The sequence below is a fragment of the Ailuropoda melanoleuca genome, chromosome 10, assembly GCF_002007445.2.
Source record: "Ailuropoda melanoleuca isolate Jingjing chromosome 10, ASM200744v2, whole genome shotgun sequence".
NCBI classification, from domain to species: domain Eukaryota; kingdom Metazoa; phylum Chordata; class Mammalia; order Carnivora; family Ursidae; genus Ailuropoda; species Ailuropoda melanoleuca.
The window spans coordinates 57613906-57626322 of NC_048227.1; the positions used below are offsets into that span (position 1 = coordinate 57613906).

The 12417-nt window shown below is 48.7% G+C and overlaps 2 protein-coding genes across 2 annotated transcripts in view; both read left to right on the forward strand.

Moving 5' to 3' along the window:
- Positions 1-1735, forward strand: part of LOC117804214 (sine oculis-binding protein homolog) — a 2748-nt gene extending 1013 nt beyond the window's left edge. The window contains exon 2 of the mRNA XM_034670767.1: positions 209-1735. Coding sequence (XP_034526658.1) covers positions 209-1735 — 1527 coding nt within the window. The remainder of the gene's footprint in view (positions 1-208) is intronic.
- The window catches only part of SOBP (sine oculis binding protein homolog), a 161525-nt gene that overhangs the window by 140012 nt on the left and 9096 nt on the right, over positions 1-12417 (forward strand). The window lies entirely within an intron of this gene.

Genomic DNA, 12417 nt, shown 5'->3' on the forward strand with positions numbered 1-12417 from the left:
TTCCGAAGAATTACTATTTAAAAAGCAAGTCTGACTTCCAAGGAGAAATCATTTCACAAACATTTAAGAATGTTACCTTTCGGAAAGAAACACTTCAGTCTGTTCGAAAAATTGTGATAAAGTTTGAAAGAACCTCTATGTGAAACATGAAACACGATCTACCAGAGGAAATTGCTTATCTTGTTTTCTTTTTATTACTGTGTTGTAGGTATGTGACTGGTGTAAGCACATAAGACACACAAAAGAATACCTGGATTTTGGGGACGGGGAAAGAAGGCTTCAGTTCTGCAGTGCAAAATGTCTCAATCAATACAAAATGGACATTTTCTACAAAGAGACACAGGCCAATCTTCCAGCTGGGCTGTGCAGCACATTACACCCTCCCATGGAAAATAAAGCAGAAGGCACCGGGGTGCAGCTGCTCACTCCAGACTCTTGGAATATCCCTCTAACAGATGCTCGGAGGAAGGCCCCCTCCCCGGTGGCTGCAGCTGGCCAAAGCCAGGGCCCTGGCCCATCGTCGTCCACCACCGTGTCTCCATCTGACACTGCCAACTGCTCTGTCACTAAAATCCCCACGCCAGTGCCCAAGTCCATGCCCATCAGCGAGACTCCAAACATCCCTCCTGTCTCCGTCCAGCCACCTGCTAGCATCGGGCCTCCCCTCGGTGTCCCGCCTCGCAGTCCTCCCATGGTGATGACCAACCGCGGCCCGGTGCCGCTGCCCATCTTCATGGAACAACAGATCATGCAGCAGATCCGCCCGCCCTTTATTCGCGGGCCGCCGCACCACGCCTCCAACCCTAACAGCCCTCTGTCCAACCCCATGCTCCCAGGCATCGGGCCCCCGCCCGGCGGCCCCAGGAATCTGGGCCCCACTTCCAGTCCCATGCACCGGCCCATGCTGTCGCCCCACATCCATCCCCCAAGCACCCCGACCATGCCTGGGAACCCCCCGGGCCTCCTGCCCCCACCGCCCCCGGGCGCGCCCTTGCCCAGTCTCCCCTTCCCGCCGGTGAGCATGATGCCAAATGGCCCGATGCCCGTGCCCCAGATGATGAATTTCGGGCTGCCGTCGCTTGCCCCGCTGGTGCCGCCCCCCACCTTGCTCGTGCCATACCCCGTGATCGTGCCCCTGCCCGTGCCCATCCCCATCCCTATTCCCATCCCTCACGTCAATGATTCCAAGCCCCCCAACGGATTCTCCAGCAACGGGGAGAACTTCATTCCGAGCGCCCCTGGCGACTCCTCAGCGGCTGGAGGCAAGCCAGGCGGACACTCCCTGTCCCCTAGGGACTCCAAGCAGGGCTCATCCAAGTCTGCGGACTCGCCGCCCGGCTGCTCCGGCCAAGCCCTGAGCCTAGCGCCCGCGCCCGTGGGGCACGGCCGGAGCGAGGTGGTGGATCTGACGCGGCGCGCCGGCAGCCCCCCGGGCGCGGGCGGCCAGCTCGGCTTCCCCGGCGTGCTGCAGGGCCCGCAGGACGGCGTCATCGACCTGACGGTGGGTCACCGGGCCCGGCTGCACAACGTGATCCACCGCGCGCTGCACGCGCACGTCAAGGCGGAGCGCGAGCCGGGCGCCGCGGAGCGCAGGACCTGCGGCGGCTGCAGGGACGGCCACTGCAGCCCGCCGGCCGCTGNGCGGGGGGCGACAAGTCAGACCCGAACCTTAATAACCCCGCGGACGAGGACCACGCGTATGCTCTGCGGATGCTGCCCAAGACGGGCTGCGTGATCCAGCCTGTGCCAAAACCCGCGGAGAAGACTGCCATGGCGCCGTGCATCATCTCCTCGCCCATGCTCAGCGCCGGGCCGGAGGACCTGGAGCCTCCGCTCAAAAGGAGGTGCCTCCGAATTAGAAATCAGAATAAGTAAAAGGTTTGTATGTCCAGCGGGGCTTTCCTCCGCACGTGCCCGTCCGCCTCTCCTTACTCCTTACAAGGCAGAGGCGCGCGAGAGTTATAGTGATAATCATGATTTTACCGTACATGTCTTACAGCTCACCTAGTGTGGTCACACAGTGTCATCATTTTGATCCGACATTCATTCCCATTTTACGGCTGAGGAAACTGAGTCACAGAATGTAGATGCCATGCCCAAGGTGACTTATTTAATGGTGAAGCCCAGTCTTGCGCCTGACTTGAGACACTATCTACTTAACTAAACTTTTATTCTCATGCTCATCTCTGTAATTCACCCTGTTGAAGAAGAGGCCGGTGTGGGGAGGAGGAAGAGCTTAAGGGTCCCGGNGGGGGGGGGGGGGGGGGGGGGGGGGGGTTAGACCCTTAAATGTTCAGTCATGAGGTTACAGAGCTGTGGTAAAAGGTGAGAGCCAGGTCACTTCCTGGAGACTGGTAGGCTTTATTGGCAGGAGGTCTCAACTCACCAAATTTCTCAAAAACCATGGATTCCATCTGCAAGATGAGAATAAAAACTAACTTTCTTTACGTGCTTATGCCAACTGAACCCAGGCCACTAAGCCCCATTTCCCTGGCAGAGTGCTGGAAAAGTGGCCCATAGCTCCTGTTCAGGGAGTCTCTTCATGTTGTCATGAAGCATTCCCTAGGGCAGATTTCTGGCATTGTTGACCAGCTTGGCATTCTCTCCTTTTTGGGGCTCTGTGGCCTTCGCTGGTGGGTTGCTCACCTCTGCAGACAGTGGGAGGCTTTGACAGGAGAAAGGGCCATGCTGCCGAAGTGGCTGAGAGTACATATGTCTGACCTCATGAAGGGCATCCTGCTTCATGCCAAATGAGCTATTGATAATGAGTCCAGAATTCTAGTAAGGGGGAGAGGAGCTAGCATGTGTAGCATGCCCCCCCAGAGCCAGATGCGGCCGCTTTTGATCCTCCCACCGGCTGGCAGAATCGGTGTCCTCTGTACCTTACCAAGGAGGAGGATAAGGCATGGAGATGTTGTCCAAACAAGAGCTAGCAAGTGAGGGATGCGGTAATTAACTAGGCCTGCCAGACCGAGGCCTGCGATCCCAGAAGACAGCAAATGGGCTAACGTTCAGTTGAGGCTTATCAACGGTTTATGGAGAGAAAAGGAAGAGAAACAAACATTTATTGAGCACCTCACTTGTGCACAGCTCCTTCTGGGAGCTGGGGAGATACAGAGGTGAATATGATGCGGTGCCTGCCCTCAAGACCCTTACAGTCTGCCGGGGATATAGGCCCAGGGAGGAAGGAAGCCTGGGGAGAAGTGGACCTTGTAGGAAGAACAGTTGCTCATGTGTCTATGTGCAGACTCTCTTCAAAGTGTTTCTCAGTAGTAGTTATTTGGATCTGGATCTCTGTGATAATTACTGTTGTCTTCATTTTACTGACGAGGAATCTGAGACACAGAAATGAAGTAATTTGCCCAAGATGACCAAGTTAGTGAGCAGTCAAGATTCATACCTAGTCTTTCTGACTCTGGGGCTGCATTTTCTTTAAACCACTGTAAGAGGACAGGCTAAATGGTCCCTTTATTACCCTCCTTGATGAAATTCTTTTATTCACCTTAGTTGTCTTGGGGAAGGTTCCTAGACAAAAACCAAGCGTACCTACCAACTTCTCCAAGTGTTGAGGTGGTGTTTGATTCTTTTTTTTTTTTTTAACAGTGTGCAATTCTTGTTTTTCCAGCAACAAAAACACACCTAGAATGCCAGCCCGCTACTCCACAGGGGGAAATAGAAATGTGGACCAAAACACTTGATATGGCGTGTCAGGACCATTGTCGCTAAGTTGGCATATTTACATGGGCACCTGCTGACCTAACAGGCAGAGGTTTGTTTGGGAAGCATAGAGCTAGTGCCAGGGGGCTTGTTGCTTGGTGCAAGAAGGCTTTCCCAGTCACCATAGTTTGCGGTTTTCTTTTCCATCGCTGCCTTTGCCAGTAGGAGCAGAACACTAAAAATCAACTCACCATCTTGCTTGGTTTTACATCTACAAGTTCTGCTGTCCAAAGACAGATGGACTCGGCATTCTCGTAGTCACCTCAACTGAAAATGCCCCTGATGTCTCCACCAGAGTAATTTAATCTGGTTAATAAAGCAGTGAGCAACAGGAAGGTGTGGGACGAAGAAGTGATGGCCTTTAGAAAGCCAAAAATCATTGGGGATTGGAATTTTAGTATATTCTGATATCACTCATCCCAATGACGTTACTCGAGGAACAGGAGGGTGAACGATTTTACTACCATTGCTGGAATGAGAAGTGACCAGGTCAAGAATAGTGCCACTGGTCCATGAGTAGCATGGGGCCCAAAGAACATAAAAGCATGAAATATATGATGCCTATTTGTATGATATATGTTGCTGAATAAAGAATCAGGCTAGGGTCTTGTATGTGGACCAGCGTCGTTACTAAAAATATTAACCTGGCTTCAGCCAATTTCAGAAGATGCAGTGACAAAATTGCCCATAGCCCCTTGAGATTGGAGAGTTCTTTTCATGATGGGTCCCCCAAGAAATTACAGCTTTTCTCTAAAGTCAGAGACACTCAGGCTTTGCCAAGCTCCAGCAAGGTGACAAGGCAAGTGATTTAAGATGGGGGAAGAACTGCCTCTCCTTCACTAAATCACAGTTCCTCTTGCCCTCTGGAGTTGTGTGTCATCTCGAACTGCAGTCTCAACCTGCTGTAATTCACTCACATTCTCTGACCCTTCCTGATTTTCTGTGCACGTGTGGAGCTGTTTTTCTTCGGTGCCTTCAGAAACCCAACCCATTCATATGGTTGTGGAAATTGGAAATGCATCCGTTAAATAAAGGGTGGCATGGCTTTTGTGCCCTGACAGTGAACACTGTTGGGGACAAGTTAAAGCCCAAGTGGAAAGCATTAAACTGGACTATGTTGTGGCCGCTGATGTGCAGCTGAGTGATTTCTCCATGTGCTTGTTGGGGACTCACGCGTTATTTCTCTTGGAAAGTCTGTTGGTAACTTGTCAGGGTTCTTCATACTTTTCCCCTGTGCCTGCCATTCTCATACTCTGTTACTGGTTTGTTTGTTTGTTTATCATTTTAAGCAGATTCAAAGCAGACTGTATCTTGAAATCAGTATCCAGGCAGCTACAGTTTTCTTCAAAGAAGCCATCATGTTTGCTAGTTCTTGGCAAATCCTAGGTTTGGTACTCTTTGTTTTTGCTTTTTGGGGTTCTTTTGTTGTTGTTTTTTCCATTTTGAAGTGATTCTGTTCCTGGTTACCTGACTTCTTGCATTCTTCTTTGTTGATATGATTACAAATGATTTCAATGGGCAGATATTGTCTTAGATGCAGAATTAATTAAGTTTTAGTCAAAGATTTTGAAAGATTGTAATCTTCCTTTAATCTTCAACTTTCAGGACTCCAAATACCAGTGCTGCAGCTTCTGTAGGCTGGAAAAAATATTCTCCCAAATAATAAGAAAAACAATGTATAAACATTTTCCAAACTATTCTATCCACAAAGAATTCCATTTGTAAATGGAATACTCCCTTCTTTGTCTTTGCCTTGGAGCTTGGGGGAATCGCTGTTTGTATTTGTACATTTTCTGAATTTCTACAGTTTACACTTGTTTATGGTACATTGGGGAGTTCAGAGTAACCATTTGCAAATGTTTGAAGATATTCAAAAGAAAATATCCCCCCCTCCTCGATTTTCCAGAGAAATGACATATTCTAAGTAAAATAATCAATGGAAAAAATGTGTACCATGAGTAACCTTTCCGCCCTCACTTTTTCCATCCCCCTGGAGCAACAAGTCCATACAACTTCCCACCTTTGTGGCTTCCAGGTTTCGGACATGTTTCTAAAACAGGAAGAAAATCTGGGACTCTTTTCTCTGGCTCCAATTCCACACTCCTCCCTTAGCCTCAGCAGCAAGAGCGCCTCCCACTTTTTGTTTTCTCTGGGAGAGCGGGAGGAGGCAGCCGTAGTTGTGCTTCTTGGAGTCTAATTATTAGTGTGGTTATGGAGACACAGTCCAGGAAGGATGACCTCAAGGTGGGGGGAGGGGTGCTGACCTCATCAGGAAAGCCCGAAGGGTGGAGGTGACAGGTAACTGTTTGCCAGTTTAGTTTCTCCAGCTGAGAAGTTTGCGAGAGTTGGCTGCCTGGAAAGTCAGGTCCATACATTGGAAATAGTACTGTGGGTGTGTCCTATGAAGGCAAGGAAAGAGAAGAAAACCTGAGAGCGAGGAGAGGAAATTGATCCCAGTGGGATGTGCTCAGATCCTCTGCCAGACTGGAGATTCTCAGTGTCCCGGTACTTGGTTACGGGATGTGTGAATTGGCCACGTAATCCCTGACATTCAAGTTTCGGCTGTCTGTCGGGATGCAGAGGGCTGTCCAGTTCCTGGTAGGGCTGATTCCCAGAGCCAGAGAGAAACCGCCAGGTTCGCATCACGGACACGTGTGATTGGAGAGGAGCTTTCTGTGATCATTTCAGACCCATAGAGGAGACTTTTCTGGAATGTACAGGGTCAAGATCGGCCTTAGCCGCATCTCGTTCAATGCTGCTGGCTCTATTTTAACCCTCTCAACAAAGGGTGGAAGGAGGGTTTTAATGTGCAAGCATCTGGCTTTTGGATATTATTTCAATCAGATTACGGTGGAATAGGAAATGATGTATGTGACCAGATATTTACTTCTTTCAGATGTAGCCGTAACCCCGCAGGGCCGGGACTAGGGTGAGGTGAGAGAGTGCGCAGTGCGCAAACTTTAAAGAACTCAGTCTCAGGGGCGTGTAGGTGCTGTGCTAGTCCTGGCCTGGCTTCCAGGCCTTCCGGCTGATGCGGCTGCTTCCTCAAGCTGGTCTCCTGCTCCCTGGACTTGTCCACAGATGGCCTTCAGAGGCTCCCCCTGGAATCCCAGGGCAAGTTTTATATACCTGTGCACAGAGGCATTTTCCTGGGAGGAGAGGTCTGTAGAGTTTGGCTTCAGAAGCAGTATGCCTGACGCCTCTGAAGGATTATTTTATATTATCACGGAGCCATATCTAAACTGGAATTTTTCTTGTCGCTCGGAGGAGGCCGATTTAATGGTTAAAGTTTCCCTTAAAACAGAATTATCTGTAGCGGTTTTTGCCACGGACCCAATACTGCAGAACCACTGCTGTAGCTACATGGCGTAGCCCTTGCCTCCAGAAGATGGCTTTAGTGACAAAAGGCAAAAGACTCTAGACCTTCGTATCCCGTGAGTGCAAGAAAAGGTAAGCAAGAAAAGAAACAAGGTAGAAATTCCCCAGGCCATAGACTTTTGAAGTTTCTACTGTAGAGGGTGACGCTGTCCTTCAAGTGTCTACCCTGCTTTCGGGGCCGAGGGAGCAGAATGGCTAGCGCCCAGGAAGTGGATGGCTCAGTAAATACCAAGGCATTGATGGAGCTGTGTCTGGGAGCACTGCCCATTTTCCCCAGCTTCTTAGCATGCTTCTTCACCTGGAGAGAGCGTGCTTGGAGAGGGGAAAGCATTCGATCACCTATTAACAAGCCATTGCTCTGAAAGGCACTGGAAATAAACTCCCTGTCTGATTTCCAACCAGTCATTCCCTTGCCAGCCTGAGCGGCTGCCTGGGCATCATGGTTCAATCACTTACACCTACCTTCACGCAGACAAGCGTTAAGGAGAGGCAGAGGTGTCTGAGGACCGAAATACACTACAGCCCGGGACACTTACCTCATGTAGTGAAACACGTCCACCCCTAGCGTGCTGCCTTTTCCAGAGTCTCTTGTCAAAGAGATTGTGCCAAAGGGACAGAGGTGGCCATTCTCTTTCCCTTCACCCCATCCTGCACAGAATTATTGTGTATTCTTCAGTTGCCAGTCGAAACGGGTAGCACTTCATACATGAATGCGTGTTAAAGTAATGCATTCTGCATGTGTAAACTTTTTGTGTTTAATGCCTCAAAAGCATAAAAGGAATCCATTTCAGAGAAACAAATAAATTAGCCTTAAAAGATAAATGATGTAATGCTGGCATCATTTAACAGGGTCCCGTTCTCACGGAAAAGGGGTAAATGCCATCTCAGACGCCAGCTCTAAATGTTAACCGCATAGAGCTCTTCTCCAAATTCGTGGATTTCCACATTCTGCCTGACAAACAAGTGGGGTGGGGTCCGGACTGAGAATGTGGGGCCATCCACAAAGGGGGAGAAAACACACACACACAGATTATTTCAAGGGTCATTTAAAACGTGAACAACCAAAACTAGAAATCAGCCTCTCATGCTTTAGAATAGCTCCTGAGTGCAGGACACATTCTTAGATGGGAAACCAGTCAAGTTGCCCCCACATCTTTTTTTTTTTTTTTAAATTTTATTTATTTGACAGAGATAAGAGACAGCCAGCGAGAGAGGGAACACAAGCAGGGGGAGTGGGAGAGGAAGAAGCAGGCTCATAGCAGAGGCCTGATGTGGGGCTCGATCCCACAACGCTGGGATCACGCCCTGAGCCGAAGGCAGGCGCTTAACCGCTGTGCCACCCAGGCGCCCCTGCCCCCACATCTTTTAACTCTTCGCTCCTCGTACTGAGCTATGGGCATAAGCAACAGCTTGTGTGTTGCAGTTTTACCAAGTTTCCCCAGTGCCTTTCCTAAATAGGGAGAAGGGAGCTGCCTTTCCACGGAGCCGCGGGGTCCAGACTGTGACGAATCAAAGCTACCCAGCGCTCCCCAGCCTCATTCCACTCAGCTCTCGGCTGTGCTGCTGGATGTCTCGTCATTTCCCCCCTTTGAACCTCTGGTGTGTTGTCTCTCGTTGATAGCAAGCTGTGTTTTGTTTCGGGTAAAAAGGGAGGTAAGAATGTGACTGATAGCATTCACGGAACAGGAAGGAGAGACACACTTTATGGACTCATTTGATATGAACCATTGACCTAACATCCTCAAAATGCAATTAAAAATATATCTCTCTCTCTCATTTGCATGGCTTATTTCCCCAGACATGTTTTTGGTATTGAAAATGAATGGTATTCCCATACAACATGTGTCTCAATTTGTAATGATATCCTCCTTGCAGCTGGCTGAGTTCTCGAAGTGTTTCTAAAACGTTACTGTCTTAAATATGAGCCAACCTACACTAACAAATTATCTAGAAGCAAAGTGGCTAAGCTGCATTTGGTGAGAGAAAGGGAAACCCTATATTTCATCCTTCAACTCTTGTTTTGGAAATTCAGCCTGTAACGTGATCTTTTTCTAAGGAAATCTACACACGCACACTTTAAAAATTGTGCAGATTGGATGTTGTGGGAGCAAGAACGATCAGGTTTAAGTTTCTCTGCAAAGTTCTGCGTCCCATCAACAAGCCCTTTTGATATTTTAAACCCATATTTAGAGTAATTTCAAGATATTTGGAGCACATGTGGTTAAATGTAAAACTTTGTCATTATGATTTGTTAGATGCTTATACTTTAAATATTTATAAGCCATTTTTAAGTACTTTATCCAAAAGCTTTCTCCCCCTGGAATACTATAATTGAGTGGTATCTGAGAATCGTTATATAGAGAAGACACGGGGTGAAGTCACTGCAGCACGCATGCACGTTCTTCCTGCTTTTCTGGTTTTAATTCAAATGTTATTTTTAGTACATGTCGCTTATTTAAAAAAATGTATAAAAAATCATAAACAGGGTTGGTTGTCTGTGATTTTAAAAAAATTACCCAGTTCTTCCAAAGGTAAAATGTTCAACTTGAGTCGTGTTGTGTCTCACCTCTTTGTCTTATCCTAGGAGTAATTAGTAACACTTTTCAGTAGAGCGTTGGATCTGAATCTGTGGCCACATGAGTTTAAAGTGTCATATCGTTCCTCTGAAGTGTTTTAGGGGAAATTTATCGGTGGTTAGATTGAACTCTTTATTATTCACCTTTAGCTGTCTCGGAAACTAAGACCTAGGGTCGTGTCTTTATCAGAGGTAGTCTGTCCAGTACATATGAAAAAGAGGAGAGAAAAACAAAACAAAACAAACTTTTTCCACACTCAGAATCCATTTAAGCTTCAGAGGTTATAAATTTCAAACTGACCACAGGCCTCTGGGGCTCACACTCTTTTATGGCTGGCAAAATACAACTTTCTGGTAAGAACGGGGAAAAGAAGGCTTAAAAAGGCTCATAAACTCACTTGGACATCTAATAGCTCTTACCAAACAGCATTTTCATGAGTTAAGTGTAAATGAGTCAGAAACATATAGATTGAATTTCTTTTAAAATACACATGGGTTTAAAAATTAAGGCCAAAGTGCTTGGCAAAATAAGTTTTGGGTTTAGCCAAACCCCAAATGTTTGAAAAAAATATTTCTACAATTTGCCAAACCAAAAATACATCCAGGTCCCTCCATTCCTCTCATTTAATACGATGGCATCATAAACATGGACTTAATGTCTATTTTCACATCCACCAAGGTTTGAGCAACATGAATCCTAAATGTTAATTAAAAAACTATGAAAAGTTTTGGAAAAACATTATGGCTCTGCAAATGAAGATGAGGGGCCACCGGTTCAGATTTCTGATTTCGACAGCACTCCTTACTGTCTGATCTTCTGATCAACTTGTTCTTTGTCTCAGCTGTGTGTGTGTGTGTGTGTGTGGCCTATGCAGAGGAATAATAGCTTTTAAAAAATTATGTATTTGGAGTTCTTAATTTATACTTAATTCATATTTTATAGTCCGTAAACTTAATAAATACCCAATCATATCCAAACAGAGGGAGGCAGTCCCCTTTCACTTACTGATAGTTAGAGATGGTCTTCATTTAGTTCTCTAGAGAATAAAACACATCTATTTTTTCAAAAACATCTATTTTTAACATGATATCTAATATTGACTTTGTGCAGGGACACTGTTGTCAGGAGATACAGGGAAGGAAGGAAGGAAGGAAGGAAGGAAGGAAGGAAGGAAGGAAGGAAGGGAGGGAGGGATAGGGAGGGAGCGAAGGAGGGAGAAGGAAGGAAGGGAAAAGACTGCTGTAACCGAGTTTCTAGCTCAGGGCTGGCCGACTGGGGATGCAGGTATTCGCTGAATAAATGAGAAGAGTCCGGGGAGAGCAACAGCAAATGGAATTACCCTGAGAGGGTTCCATAAAGCACGTGAGTTCGGGGTCAGGTCCTAAGTCCGGAGAGCAGCCCGGACTGGCAGTTGGCAGTGTAAGGCCAGGGAGTGCAATAGGATGTCAAAAGCCACAGAGGCAGAGATGAGTGAGCCCCATTAGGGATGACCCCGACCCCACCTTTGCCCGGCTGGAGCAAAGCCCTATGGCAGAGGGAGAGGAGCCCCGGAGGCTGGAGGAGGGCAGTAAATGGGGGAGCAGGAGGTTGTGGGATGGGCGCTCCCTACCTTAGGCAACGTCACCCCAACCTCGAGCGGAGGAGTGACAGCGTGAAATCTGTATGGGAGGAAAATTACTTTAGCAGCTGTTCGCAGACTGAAAGGAAGCAAGAGGAAGACTGGCATCACTAAAGCTGGTCGCTGCATTCTGATGACAGGCTAATTACCAGGGGTGGATGCTAACCGTTGCGGGATGTTATCGCTAGTGCGGGGCGGAGGCGGCCACGTGTGTACTGTAAGCGCATACAGCGTGGTAGCGGCGCCACGGGAGGAGGACCCTTGTGTCCGGCCTGGGCCTAGAGAGGCTTCCCAGCACGTAGTGGGTGCAAGCCTCACCACTGACAGGCCATGTGTACGTCCCGTCGAGGGGCGCTGGCCGGCCTCAGAGTGCTGCAGAAACAGGGCCCGGCCAGCTGGCCAGGCGTGGCGCGGGCTGTGGGTCGCGGCTCTCCGGCCGCAGAGGCAGGCGGTGCGCTCCGGGCGGAGGACGTCCCTGCTGATGAGCACGGAGCCTGCACCGTGGCCTCAGGGACACCCAGATGCTCTGGTCTTGGACGGAGGAGCAGTCCTCACGCTTGGGCGGCTGGGTCTACCTGAGACAGCTTCTGAGATGCCCAAGGCAGCCGAACCCCCTCCCCCAGGGCCTGTAGGGCCTGTCAGGGGAGGGGGACAGCTTTTGGAGATGTCCTATCTTTTTTAACTTTCCATGCCATAGACCTTCTTCTGAAGCACCCACGTGTGGTGACAGTGGCTTTCCGGTGGTGAAGGTAGGCAGTGGTGTGGTTTCGTGGCAAAGAACATCTGCTCTGGAGTTGGGCCAGCCTGGGACCAGATCCTGGCAGAGCCGTTTCGTAGGTGAGGAAGGAAGCGCCTCGTCTCCTCTAGGTCTCCTCTAGGTCGCCAGTAGCAATCACACTGCTGTGAGGGGTAGGTAAGAAAACATGGACAGCGGGCACATCACAGGTGTCCTAGAGCCGGCAGCTACTGTCCCTATTAGAAAGGCTGCAAGGCCTGGGAGAAGACCATGGGGCTGGAGTGAGACCTGCTTGGATTTGAAAACTGGCTGTATCCCTTACTAGCTGTGAGAGTTTGGATACGCTTTATTACCTCTTGTGCCTGTACTCCGATCAAATGTGTCAGCTAATA